Source organism: Macrotis lagotis, chromosome 1 (genome assembly GCF_037893015.1).
Source record: "Macrotis lagotis isolate mMagLag1 chromosome 1, bilby.v1.9.chrom.fasta, whole genome shotgun sequence".
NCBI lineage: Eukaryota > Metazoa > Chordata > Mammalia > Peramelemorphia > Peramelidae > Macrotis > Macrotis lagotis.
Window position 1 is genome coordinate 340,792,536 of NC_133658.1, and position 15,218 is coordinate 340,807,753.

A 15,218-nucleotide genomic window follows, 5' to 3' on the forward strand; every position below is an offset into this window, starting at 1 on the left:
TAAAGGTTTTCATCTTCGAAGGAACTGAGTTTTCTGCATTCCAGTACAGTCTCAAACTGCACTTTAACTGTCCCTATTCATGTCTTTGATGTTTAGTGCCAGAAGTGACTCAAACGGTGTCTGGGAACACAGTGGAATATGCTTTGAATGATCTTGAGCCTGCAACAGAGTACACCCTAAGGATCTTTGCAGAGAAGGGGCCCCAGAAAAGTTCCATAATCACTACTCATTTCACAACAGGTACTAATTAATGTTAATAGACTTGCCTAGAGACCAATTCTTCCTTATATCCAATGTTAAACCCCACACAGCAGCAGCAAGAGAAACTATCAATGCCTGTTCTGAAAAGATATTAAAAATATTCTATGAGTCTATTCATCTTTTAACCAAAATAACTTTGTTCTCTCAATGGACTAGGAAAACTTAGAAGTGGCAAGCCTTTAAGTAGAAAACCATTCCACTTTGACCTTAAAGTCAGCATTTTAAAGACTCCCATTATATGTAGGAAAACATTTTAAGCAGTTTTTGCAAGTAAGTTTTCCCAGGTGCCTGTTAGACTTTTATATATTCCAATCTTTTTGCAAACTTTAATGAAAATGATGACTATGATCCTCTGTTATTCTTGAGAGTTAAGTGCCAATACCAGTTTCTACCTACCCTTTTCAAGGTTAGGGTCCTTATGTATCAAGATGCTATTTTACAGAAGAAGAAAATTAAGATGTTAGCTATCTATGGTCACACAGGTAGAAAGTAATGAAATTTCTGAAGAAATTCAAAAGAGATTTTAATTCATATCTCTATCAGCACCAAAATCCATTATTTCAAAATTTCAAGGACTTTCTAAAGAGAATAGAATCTCTGGTCAATATGTGAATTAATGAAACTCAGATGACTAGTCTGGGCTTTACCATATAAACTCCATATATGAACTTGGACAAGTCCTTTCCCTTACTGGGACTTCAGGTTTTACATTTGGAAAATCAAGGGATTTATATAAGATATTCTCTAAGATCCCTTCCCATTCTCACTATCCAAATTTTTTCTTAATTCTATACATTTCTGGAAGAGGGGGTTTAAATTAGGAAATCATGTGAGTGCCCTGTAAATTCTTATGAGCAATGGATACCAAACAAATACTCAGAGATGAGACCTGTTATAACAGTCCATGTGATTGAATGAATTTCATATCATTTATTTCTCCATATTAAGTTCTTATCTTTGCAAAATTAAAAGTAGGGAAAGGGGATATGATGATTTCCACAGTTACTTCTATCTCTAGCACCCTAATATTTTATGGTATATAGACAAAGTCTCACTTTATCTTCAGGTTTACTACAACCACCAATAGAAAGTTTATTCTATTTTCTAATCACAATTTATTTTATTTTTTCTGGACTTAGGATAGCCTTTACCTTGCTCATCATAGAAATTTTACAATTCATTAATAATTCAAGAGTCTATGAACAACTACAGAAATATAAACTACTCAAATAACCCATTCAATTTACCTATGAAGACATTTTTTAAACTCTCCTAAGCAAATATTCTCCATTACTCTCATATCTGTACCACGTGAGCAAAGCACAGCCTTATCATGGATGATTAGCAAGATCCAGATGTCCTAGGTTTTCCTAGTCTTCCCAACATTAGTATCTTACCATCTTCCCTGCCATTGGTCTCCTTCAAGAACTATCAAGATAATTTTTATATTTATCATAGGATGTATAAGCATAGAAAGGGACACTCAAGATTGTGCTGTTCAATTCTGTAATCTTCCAAGGGATGCAAATTGAAGCCCCTCAGGAAAATAGAGAGAGAGTTTGAGCAAGAACATACATTGACGTAGTTAGAGAGCAAGATTGACAGTGTAAGTCCCCAGGTTACCAACTCAAGGATGTTCTTGTACATCATTTTACCTTTTTTGCTATTAAATACCTTGTCTTTTCTAGATCTGGATTCTCCAGGAGATTTGGTGGCAACTGAAGTTCAATCAGAAACAGCACTGTTAAAATGGAAGTCTCCTCGTGCATCTGTCACTGGTTATCTCCTTATTTATGAATCTGTGGATGGAACCATAAAGGTATATAATTTACTTGGATTTTTGGAACAACTCACCAATGATATTATTTAGCATTCAGATTGTGTCCTATGTCAAAAAGAAATAAACAAGTAACTGATACAATGGAGAGAGTATTGTACTTGGAGTTAAGAAAATGAATTTGAATTCTGTCTCAGACACTTTCCACTTGTGTCACCCTAGGCAAATTACTTAAACTTTCTATTTCTTCATCTCTAAAATGGGAATGATAACAAGAATAAATCCTATTAGGGTTGTTGTAACGATCAAATGATATATGCAAAGTAGTTTTCAAACCTTAAAACTCTATGAAAAATAAGTCATTCTTATTGTTATGTAACAATAACTCATCTTTCCATAGAGCAATAATTAAAAAAAGTACTTTCCTCACCTTAAGGCAGCTATGTGTTTCAGTGTACAGCTAAGTAGTCAGGAAAACCTGAATTTGAAACTGGGAAAAAACACTTACTAATTATATCAAGTCACTTAATCTCCATCTGATTCAGCTTTTTTCAGCCATAAAATAGGGATGATAATAATACCTACCCCCCAAGATTGTTGTAAAGATGAAAGAGTTAATACAATTGTAGAGCTATATAAATACTAGCTATCATCATCATCATCATTATTTTTAATACTATAACTCTTTGAAGTAGGTGACACATGTAGCATTATCTCAATTCTGAGAACTTTTCTTCCCAAACTGGGGCTCAGAAAATCAAGTGATTTTTTAGGACCACATGGCAGGGTGAGGGAGAGAGGAAGCAAAAGGTGATAGATTGGATAGAATGCCAGACCTAAAGTCAAGAAGACTTATTTTCATGAGTTCAGATCTGACCTCAGATACTTACTAGTTGTGAAACCCTGGGCAAGTCACTTAACCCTGCTTATCTCAGTCCTTCATCTATAAAATAAGCTGGAGAAAGAAATGACACACCCCTTTAGTAGCCTTGCCAAGAAAATCCCAAATGGAGTCATGGAGAGCCATACACAACTGAAAAAATAACCAGTTCAAGGACTACATAGCCAATAAATGTTGAAACTAGATCTCAAACTCAAGTCTCAAGATTCAAAGGCTAGTGTTCCCTTCATTCTATGCAACTCCAGGTCCTATAGGTTCTTCCTGAATCTGGTGGTCACTCTTGGATACCTTACATTTTATTGAGGAGACAAAAATATTTCCTCTTTTTGTTGCTTTACAGATGTTAAAAAAAAAAAAAACTTTTCCTGCTTTAAAATATATTTTTAAGCATAGGAAAAAAGTAGTTAATTATCTTTAATGAAAAAAATTATTTTCCTAGAAATTTCATAATGAGTGGAAGTTTGATAGAATTAGATAAATTTCAAGATAATTTAGGAAAGTGGCAATACTCTCCTCTTCTTCCTGTGATCAGCCAGTGGATATATGGCTACAAATGTGCACATTGTCCATCAATATGCACCATCCATCTATATCTTTGTATCCTGTATAATTTTTCAGATCTTCTTGTGACCTAGGAGATAAATCTAATACTCTGTTAGCCTTACTCTGGTTCAAGCTATCCATCTGTTATCTCTTGTTATATGACCAAGTCACCTTCTTTTCCAAACTTATCTTACAGAAAGGTTGTCATTGGGCGGCTAGGTGGCACAGTGGATAGAGCACTGCCCTTGGAGTCAGGAGTACCTGGGTTCAAATCTGACCTCAGACAATTAATAATTACCTAGCTGTGTGGCCTTGGGCAAGCCACTTGACCCCATTGCCTTGCAAAATCTAAAAAAAAAAGTCATCATTGGTTATATGCTAATAGCTTATTTATATCCAACATCTTTCCATCGCCATTTGATTTTTCTATAATTTTTTTCCTCAGGTAGATGCTGTTAAAATCTGAGGAAACAGGGTGGCTAGGTGGTACAGTGGATAGAGCACCGGCCCTGGGAGTCAGGAGTACCTGAGTTCAAATCCAACCTCAGAGACTTAATAATTACCTAGCTGTGTGGCATTGGGCAAGCCATTTAACCCCATTTGCCTTGCAAAAACCAAAAAATAATAATAATAATAATCTGAGGAAACCTGTATTCTAAACCTTATAAGATCATATATCTAGAGATGCTTTTCAACATCTCTATGAAATAAAACCATGTGAAAAGGATAATGGTAATCATTTGATCAGTAATTTATTTATTTGGTCATTATCTTAAGACTAACCTGCCACTAAATTGCTTAGAAAAGCTTTTCCTAAACAGCTATGGACAGCTAACAAGTAACTATCTGGTTAAAATGTAATGAATAAAGTAAGACTTGGCAGCATCTTGTCCATATTCCTTCAAAATAACAGATATGAAAGAATCAGGAAGTTAATGGATATTAAATAAATAGCCAGGGACATTTTCTATTTACTACTGACCTGTCCAAAGTATATAAAGGATCCAGTGCTGCTAATCTTATTTTAAAAATAATATATGAAGAAAACTATAGTATTGGTATCATTTCTATATAATTGAAAAGGTCAATGAATATGATAAGAAAGATTGAAAAGTAGGATTTTATAGTACAAGAACTATAATGTATATTTTATATATTTTATATTATACTTATGTATCTGTTTGTCTTATCACTCTACTGGACTAAGATACATGTCAGTATAGACCTTGTCTTCTCTAATTTTTTTTAATCTTCCCAACATCCAGCACAGAATCAGAGTTTAATGAATGGCAAATGAATGAATAAATGAATAAAGAGTGATAGTACAGGGTGATTTCTCAGACGACCTTCACAGTAGTAATAAGAAACTCTGAGTTTTATTTTTTGGGGGGGAGATAAAACTTCATCAAGCTGAAAATTTACTTCCTGAAAGTGTCTCTAGAGCTACATTAAGTTATTCATTATCACTTAATCAATAGTCATTCATTCACTGGCATTTGTTAGACATGACCAATTATCACAGCAAAAAAAAAAAAATTTAAATAATCCAAAAGAGATGGGCCAAGGACTCATTATCCTTCTGGTATATTATCATCAACACCATTCCTGAAGTAGCTAGCCAGCTAGAAATCTCTTTAGTAGCTAGGAGTACTTATCTAGATAGTCATCTGTCACAAAAGCAATCTTTCCTTCCCTCCAGAGACTGTTTCTGTGACAGATGACTTTGGAAAAATCATTTACAATGAATGTCACTTTCCCAATATATAAGACAAAGCTATTGGACAATATGGTATCTGATAAACCTTCTATTTCTAGATCTATGGTTCAGTGTAAAATAATTTAAATTTGGCATCCAGGTTTTGAATCAAGTTATACAGTCCATCCCTCCTTTCAAAAACAAAAGAAAAATACTGTACAGAATTTCACAATCATTAGTTACACCATCAAAACCATAGATTTTTCTACAGTAAGCAATAAGTTAATTACAGCCCAAACAGCATTCATAGAGAGTATGTCTTTGGAAGAGGGAAAACCCTCAAAATTCACAAGGAGACCATATCTAGGGATAGGGCAGGTTTCACAAAAACTTGGTTGGGATCTCAAACTGTGGAATGTAGCAGAAGAGTAAAGAGATTTGGCAATTAGATTTGGCAATAAGATCCCTAGAAGGGGATCTTAAATGCTTGAAATGAGATAACATATGTAAGGTTCTTTGAAAAATGGAAAGGATTATGGAAATATAAAATGGTATTTCTTTGTATTAAAAAAATTAGCTTTTGTATTACATCAACACACTCTTTCAACAGACATTTATTAAGCACCAATTCTGTTTAAGCTACTCTTTATATTTTTCTCTCTCTTTCTCAATTTGCAATGCCATGAGAAGACAAACATTTCAGAGATGAAATCCCAAATTAAACACAGCTTACTATTCATTAATATGAATGTATTATGAAGGAGAATGATATGAAATGAAATCTAGTTACAGGTTAGATTGTAAAGGATTGTGAAGTTTGTATTTCATCAGAAAGGAGTCACTCGAGATATTTCAGTAAAAGGTAGCATGGAGAGATTGTACAAAAGATGGAAAAAATGGAGGGAGATATTAGTAATGAGACAACTAACCCAGAAGCTATTGTAATAGTCAAGGCAAGAAGTGATAAGGGCTGACAGGATGGTATTAACTGTGTGAAATGGGAGGGGAAAAAAGACCAATGCAAGAAATTATGGCAAGTGATTGAATATGTGAGTTGCTGATCTACATTGGTGGATAGAATTTCCTCACCAGAGATTGCTTACACAAATGAAATTTGAAGTTGATGACTTTGTTCAGCTCTGCTTCACTTATGTACAATTCACACACAAGTCAAGACATCTCCCTTTTGATGCCATTGGTGTTCTGAGAATGAAGAATGAAAACAACAGATCCAATCAAACACACACACACATGCACACACACACACATACAAATATATATACACACATATATATATGCATATATATATATATATATATATCCCTATGTAGTCATTTATATGTCCACACATATTTTAAGGGAAAAACAGCAAAATTATGGATTCAAGAAATTAAAACTAAAACAAAGAGAGATAGAAAATACTATCAATAATAGAAGCAAAAACTTTTCTAAGAACATACTTTAATGGTCCGTTCTATTCATTATGAATCTCTGCTTTGCAAAATATAAAAGAAAGAAGTAAAAAAGCCTAATGTTGTTTACTGTGCTCCCTTCAACACTTAGGAAGTCATCTTGGGACCTGACACAAATACCTACAGCCTCACAGAACTGAGCCCATCCACACACTATACAGCCAAGATCCAGGCTTTGAAGGGAGCCCTAAGGAGCAAACTCATCCAGACAACTTTCACAACAGGTAAGAAGTATAAAAGCAAATGGAAAAAAGAGTGAACATGATGGAGTTAATTCTGTTGGTATTCCTTCACTCAAGCATAAATAGCTTTCTACCAATTAGTTATTCAGAAATAGAATAGGCTGCTCATAAAGTAGAGGGATTAGACTTGCTCTGCTTTAGCCCACAGGGCATAACAATGAGCAACGAATTACAGAAATAAAGAATTTGGCTTAATGTAAGAAAAAAAACTCTCCTAAAGTGCTTGAATGTGTGTGCTACCTTTAAAACCAGTGAGTTTCCCTACCCTTGGGATCTTTAAGCAGAAGTTATGTGCCCATTTTGGGGGAATATTGTAATTGTCATAATTGGTAAGCATTTGTCAGACTGGATGATCTTTGATGTCCTTTTCAGCTCTGAGATTTAGTAAAGTAATGATGTTTGAGAAAGGATTTATTTCATCATTGGGCAGAAAGTTGAAATAGATGACTTGTAAGGTATCTTCCAGAAAGATTCTATAATTCTATTATAAGCAAAATTTAAGTTTAATTAATCTCATCCCTGTTCCTGTGTCTTCACACTTCACCCAACTCTGTCCACTTTATAAGAATTATTTTCTGTGCTCTTGGATCACAGTTGGACTACTCTACCCATATCCCAAGGACTGTTCACAAACAATGCTGAATGGGGAAACAGCCTCTGGTCTCTACACTATCTATCTGAATGGGGATAAAACTCAGGCACTAAATGTCTACTGTGACATGACTTCTGATGGAGGTGGATGGATTGTGAGTATAAATGAAACAAATCATAAGTCTTAACCTCTATTTTTCTAGATGTAGAATTATCATGGCAATATCAAACTATCAATGTACATTTGTCAGGAGTCAGCATCCTCTCTAACTGTAAAATCCCCAAACCACTATCCAGCCGCTAAAATAATTTTACTCCTAAATAATATCCTGGGAAAAGAAACTCAGTCAGAAAATGCTCATTAAATACTTATTGGATGTCAAATGCTGTTCTAAACATTGGAGATACTAAGACAAAAATGAAACAGTCCCTGCCCTGAGGGAGCTTAAATTTATTAATTGGGAGAGATAAGATATACATCTACACTATACACAAAATCAATGAAAGGTAATTTTAGAGGAACAGACTCTAGTAACCGAGGGAGAATCAGGGTTGAGGAGAGGAGGCTGAGAAATGACCACCATAAATAGAAGTCAAGTGGTATAGTGAATCTCCAACTAATAACTGCAGTCTTCACAGGAATTACAATTCAAGAGAACATCATCAGCGACACAGTAAGATGGCAGGAGGGAAATCCTGAATCCCATTCTCCTGTGTTTGTTTCTCCCTGGATATAAGTGCAATCTATTTTGAAATTTCTTATGGTCTTACTTATCCTCAGATCAAGTGGCTGTTAGTCTCCATATTATACAGGTTCTCCAAGTTTCCCTTATGATTCTGGAATTACTTAGACCCTTGGGAAGTTGAGTTAATTGTACACAGAAAATTTCAACTAAGTTGGAAGGAGGGACTTGAAAGGTTAAAAAGAAAATCCTTCCAGTTTAAAAATTATACATGGAACTATGTCCCTGAGAATTGTATAAGATAAAAAAGCAACAAATTTACAAATAATTCCAACAAAGTAACATCCTTAAGCATTTCTAATTAGACTATTAGGAAGCACAACTACTGAATTCTAGAATTTCAGTGCCCCCATGGGTGGGGCGACTGAATCCAAGACAGGAAAGAGAGGAGGAATGACTTCATAATATTTAGCTCAATGATGATGAGTCAAGACAAATAAAGAGAACTTATGGGCAGGGACTTTTATCAATCAGAGCCAACATTTAGCAGTGCAGTCCTATGAGAAGAGAAGCCATGGATAGCTGAAATATCACTGATGGATGTGCCTTGCAGCTGACACCTGAAATAGGGGCTGATACAAGTGATGGTTTGACATCACTTCATCATCATCATCAGGAGGAGAGCAGTTGACTATGGCTTCAATAACATCATTTATTACAAACTCTGTATCAATGAAAATGATAATGTAGTAGTTTTAGGGCACATAATAGGTGCTGAATAAATTCTTCATTGACTGTTATCTAGTTATATTGACTTTTGTATTGTAATTCATAATATCTAAAGGGCTATCACATATTTTACCTCATTTGACTCTCACAACATCCCTTTGCATGAAATAGACCTGGTATTATTATTCCCAATCTATAGATAAGAAAACTAGATTCTTTTGAGAACATCTTGAGGCAAAGAAGAGAAGGGAGGTTTTAGTAACAGAAAAGGAGTTTAAATCTCAGTTCATCCCCTTAATAGTTATGACTAAGGGCAAATCACAATCCTTTAGAGCCTATATTTTTTTATTGTTTTTTCTATAAAATGAGAACTATAATATTTATACTATACATCTCATGAAGTTATTAAAGATCTTTATAAATCTTATGACATTAAAATTATGAGCTATTTCCTTCAATTGCATTAACATTCAAAGATACTCTTGTTGCCTTTATAGGTATTTTTGAGACGTAGTAATGGACGTCAAGATTTCTACCAGAATTGGAGGACCTATGCTACTGGATTTGGGAAACTTGGAGATGAATTTTGGCTTGGTAAACCTTCTCTGAAAATTATGTGAATAATGTTTAAGAAAGTCAAGCTAATATTAAGAAACCCCGAATATCTCCTTTCTACTTCTTTTTTTTTTTTGAAAATTTGTCATATGGAAACAGAAGTTTACTTTTAAAAAAAAGGAATAAACCACCAGTGAATACACAAAGTTAAAACATGTCTTTAAAAGTAAATTCATTTAAAAGCCCCCTTAGCATTAAAGGTGTTATTTAAAGAAGGGCATTTTGTTCTTCTATCTTAAAAGTGAATTCATTCTTAAATTCATTCATTTAAACATGTATTGAATGCCTACTATATGCAGAAGACAATGCCTGAAGTTTCTAAGAGTACTCAACACTTTCTTGTTTCATTGCAGAGTAAAGGAAGTTATAGCAAGGAGACCAGTCCCCTGGCTTTCTTCCCATTCATTTAAACTTTCTTATCCAACAGGTCTGGATAACATTCACAAAATCACTGATCAGGGACAGTATGAATTAAGGGTGGACCTCCAAGACCGTGGTGAGACAGCATATGCCATCTATGATAAATTCAGTGTTGGAGATGCCAAGTCCCGCTATAAACTGAAGGTGGATGGATACAGTGGAACAGCAGGTAGGGCCCATGTGGTTGGTTTTGGTCTGTAAGCAAGGTTTCTTGGGCAGACCACCTCATCCTTTCAGACCAGAAAGGCTAAGGTCATATTTAAGTACATACAATATACTATGATGACACAGGCTGGTGCAGGTCTTTAGAGCAAATCAGAATTATGAGTATGACTTAATTGCAATCCAATGAACTTAGGACACAATTCTGATTGAAACATCTTTTAACACTTAATGCAAAGAAAGTTTTCTGAGGTTTCAATGATCCAACTCTGAATCAAAGAACAATGAAGAATGTGTGCCAGTGCTCACAATGGGTGTTACAAGGGAAGCTGGTAGATGTTACCATCTTAGCCACATTCCCATTAGAAAAACACTTCAAGGTAAAAGCATTCTTCCCCTGAAACTAATCTTTGCATCCTGGGAAGATTCTGATGGGCTAATAAAATGTCCTCATTTCATATTACTGAAACATTGAAACCCCCAAAAGGGAAATCACATTTTTATGTCACACCCTTTCTGTATGCAGGGGATACCTATACAAAATACCAGGAGAAACAAAAGTAAAGTTAAATCTAGGTGGGTAGGAAAAAAAAGGTAGGATTGCATTTCATAGTGAGGTCATCTGGTTGGTACTAACATCACATTCATTACCTTTAGTTTTGTTACCTGACAATCTTTTTTGTAAATGGAAAAATTTTCAGACTTTAGGTAATGATAAAACTACACTCAGAAATACCCAAGAAGGTATAATGTTCAGAGCAGCCAGAAATATCTCCACCTAGCAGCACTTTGGCTTTGTGTATTCAGTTCTGTAGTTATGAGAAAATGCATGGCATTGTTTCCATTCATAAAGCTAAGCCTCATAAGGCTGTTTTTATCCAGAACAACTATTGTATGCTTTTTTTTAAAAAGCCAGATACAAGCAGACCCTTATTCCATCAATATCTGCCTGTCATTCACATGTTTTCCATGGCATCAGCTATTAAGAATGTCTGTGAATCCCTGTTACAACTTGCTCAACCATTTCAGCCGAGAGTATCTCACATCTTGAAATCATTGACTAGGCAGGCATTTTATATGGAACTAAGAAGAAGAACTTAAGTGCCTATAGAAATCAAAATTTAACTAGAAAATAATAAATTAAACCAAAGAGACCCCCAAATAGTTAAGAGAACACACATGTAGATGAGGCGGATGCCACAGAAATCAACTTCTAACAAAGAGCCATTGGAGAATATGAAGTTTAAAAATAATAATTAAATATATCAGGGGAGTGTGCAGCTAGATGACTCCCCGCAAAACTCTCATCTCCACTGCCACCCTCTCCTTGATGCTTTATTAGAATATGATGAGGGCCCTGAATTTCCCAATACTAAACAATACAGCATAGGAGATTGCAAGTTCAATTCAGCTCAATTAGGAGAGAATCATAATCAAATTAACCACAGAGGGATGAATTCTTCTCAGCAAAAGCAACTCAGAATGAATGTTTGCTCACTTAAAACCAATCATCATCTGCATTAGCAGAGGGAGGGCCCCAAATGACAAAAATCACAAAATGAAGTATTGAATTAATTCAATTCAACAAACATTTATTAACATTTTCTAGTTATATGTGAGGTACTATTAATAAATATACAGTAGTAAAATGAATAAATATACCTGATATGCAAGCAAATATATAGAGGAACTCTGATTTCAAGCTCACGAAGAACTCCGTACACTGGCAAATGGTCTATGACTCAGTTTATAAACTTGATGACATAAAGAGTGACTTAGGCAAGTTCACAAAGATAGTAAGTAAGTCTTAAAGGTGGCCTTTTATCTCTAGGTCTTGCTGACTTTAAACCAAGGTAGGAGTCACTAAACCATATTGCTTCTATATAGTCATAATGACAATAACATAATAATAGTAGTAATAATAATATCTTTAGCAATAATAATAGATGATACTTGAATAGTACTTTAAGGCTATAAAATACTTAATAATCACATTTAATTTACTGTATAGATAAAGATGGAGAGAATATATGTGTATTTGAAACATATCTATGAAGTCTATCCAATGATTTGACTAATGTCTTAAAATCTAGAAGAATTTGCCTAAATCTTATAAATGTTAATAAGCATATATTATCAAATTCAAGAATATAACATGGAAGACATAGACAAGAGTCACATTGGACAAAGAGATGTGAATGAGTTATGGGCTATATCATAGTATAGAATATCCATATCAATAAAATCATAAATCCACTAAATTCTTGGAATCTGGAATATTTTCCATAGAGTGGATTGATCAGTATCTTAAGGTTTTAAATATTGGGAATAAAGAATGCTGATTGCCTAAGAAAAAAAAGATATTCTTCAGAAAAATCTATCTTCTATTTCATTGTCTGGAATGTTCTCAATTAAAGAATCACTGAATTAACTACAATAATGCAGTCTCCAAATTCAAAGTTATTCTCTATGATTAGCAACCTTAAATGTCAAATGTGTGCTTGCTTCTCTAACTAGTAATTCCTAGGTTTGTCATGTCCCATCAAAATTGGAAATGCATACTCAGGTTTTTCACTTCCTCATTTTTTTCCCCAAACAGGTGACTCCATGGCCTACCACAATGGAAGGTCCTTCTCTACATATGACAAGGATACAGATTCAGCCATCACAAATTGTGCTCTGTCCTACAAGGGAGCATTCTGGTATAAGAACTGTCACCGAGTCAACCTTATGGGCCGGTATGGTGACAACAATCATAGTCAGGTGAGTACCTGACATGGTGTTCTACAGTAGTAGATGCTGACTAAATAAATGCTGAATTGGAGTTAGAAAGAACATTACCAGCTTTCTAATTTTGCGACTCTGGGAGTCCCTTGACTTCTGTTGAATTTAATTTTCTCAAATATAAAAATGAAGATAAAATACCTTAAAAAATAAGCTTTTATTAAGTCCCTACTAACTATGAGGCTTTATAGTAAGTGCTGATGATACAAAGAAAGGCAAAAATCATCCTCTTCTCTCAAGAAACTCACAGCCTTAATGGGGGTGACAACACGAAAGCTGCTATGTACAAACAAGGTAGATTAAGGAGAAATTGGAGACAGTCAGTAGAGGCAAGGCACAAAAATCAAAGGGCACTAAGAAAAAAGCTTTATGTAGAAATGGAGATTCCAGCTGAGAACTGAACATCTTAGCTGGGGCAGTCAGAGGGCAGAGATAAGAAGGGAGAGCATACCAGGTATGGGGGCCGGTGAGTATACCCAGGAGCAGGCAGTTAGGTGGCATAATGGATAGAGCACTGACCATTACCTCTGGTAATTTATTTCCCTTCTCTTGGCCTGAGTTTTTAAGAGAATCACACAAGGACACTATAAGAATTAGATGATGAAATAAACAATTTCTTAAATAATAAATCAAAATATATAAATGAATGAATGTATATATATATATATATATATATATATATATATATATATATATATATATGTATTTGAAATCCTAAAAGCCCAGAGTTTTTTCAATAACTTCTTGTTATTACTTACTGGATAGGACTTTATGTAGCTTGAGGTGAGATTTGTTGTATGGAATAACAGTCCTGGATGGCCCACACTGAGTTATCTTGGCAGAGGATGAGTTTCCTAGTCTATGTGCAATATAATTATTACTATTTTTAACTCTACCTACCCCTCACATCCCTGTTTTGTATAAGGAAATTCTTGATATGATTTACCTTACTCTGGTCAAGCTGTGAAATCCCAGTGTTAGGAAAGGAGCAGTGGGGTTAGATTTGGAAGACCAGATGAAAGCCCAGATTCCAACTCTGATTTACTACTTCCCTTGGATCAGTAAATCCCCTCTCTGGGCCACAGTTTCCACACCTATAACATGAGAGGGCAGGGGATGGATTTGATGTTCTCTAAGCTCTCTTCTACCTCTAATTGAAATAATGGAGATATCTTCCTAGGGTGGTCATCTTCCCATTGGAAACTAACTTGTACCATTTTCTCTTTCCCAGGGTGTTAACTGGTTCCACTGGAAGGGTCATGAGCATTCAATCCAGTTTGCAGAAATGAAACTAAGACCCAGCAATTTTCGGAATCTAGAAGGCAGAAGAAAAAGGGCATAAGTACTTCATGGACAACAGAGGGGAAAGTATTAAAGGGGAGGGGAGGGAGGCCCAGAGAAATAGAGGATTTTACCAAAACTACTGGCCCTGAGACACTCTCCTGGGGCCACAGTGTTGATAGCATGAGCAATAGTGCCGATCTCACATGCTCTTAGGTAAAGTCCTTTACACCAAAGACAATGATCTCAAAGGGGTTTTCTTTTCAATTTTCTTTGGGTTTTTGTTTGTTGTTTGTTTGTTTGTTTCTACAAAACTCTTCCAGTGACAGTATCATGGGATCTTTCTCTTGGGTGGCTCTGGGGAAGCACAGGGAGCAGGTTGTACATTGGTAGTTTGTTTTAGAACCAGCCATATTTTACACAAAATTGTACAATTAATTATCATTATTATTATTAGCTATAATTAAATGTGTGTCATTGGAAGACTTCTTTCTTACATTTCAGACAAGAGAAACCAGAAAAGCAATACCATTTCAATTGTAAGGATGCAATTAATATGATTAATATTATAATAATAATAATGATGATAATAATAATAATAATAATAAACTAAATGTTTTTGAAGAGATCCATGCTTTCCAAAACACAGGAGGACAGTGTCTGATTGTATTTTTTTTAATAAAAGCACAATTACTTTTAAATGTACTTGTTGGACTTTTTTTCTATTTTGAATCTGTTTTTTACCAGATCCAGCATCTTTGAAAAGATGCAGGAATGTATCTTACTTTGAAGACCTAATTATAACAGGGTCTGAGGCTCAGAAAGAACACTCAAGTTTCATCATCTGTAAAATGAGGAAGTTGAACTCTATGGCCTCTGAGGCTCTGTCCATTTCTGAAATTCAGCGAGTCCCCAAGTCACTAGAGTCTATTTTGTAATATGAGTCATCCACTTGGTGAATCATTAATAGCCAAGGCTGACAGGAGCTTTGAAGAAGGAAGGGCCACATTTTCAGTGTAATTGATTGTCTTTCCCTTCAAAAATGAAAAAAAAATCATTAA

The 15,218-nt window shown here is 34.9% G+C and overlaps 1 protein-coding gene across 5 annotated transcripts in view; it reads left to right on the forward strand.

The window, feature by feature from the left end:
* The window catches only part of TNC (tenascin C), a 105,530-nt gene extending 90,668 nt beyond the window's left edge, over positions 1-14,862 (forward strand). For all 5 annotated transcript variants that reach the window (XM_074211744.1, XM_074211740.1, XM_074211741.1 and 2 more), the window contains 8 exons: positions 97-240; positions 1,950-2,080; positions 6,742-6,874; positions 7,487-7,638; positions 9,393-9,489; positions 9,938-10,099; positions 12,692-12,855; positions 14,108-14,862. In XM_074211744.1, the coding sequence (XP_074067845.1) occupies positions 97-240; positions 1,950-2,080; positions 6,742-6,874; positions 7,487-7,638; positions 9,393-9,489; positions 9,938-10,099; positions 12,692-12,855; positions 14,108-14,218 (1,094 nt within the window). In that variant the 3' untranslated portion in view covers positions 14,219-14,862. The remainder of the gene's footprint in view (positions 1-96; positions 241-1,949; positions 2,081-6,741; positions 6,875-7,486; positions 7,639-9,392; positions 9,490-9,937; positions 10,100-12,691; positions 12,856-14,107) is intronic.
* The last annotated feature ends 356 nt before the right edge of the window (positions 14,863-15,218 follow it).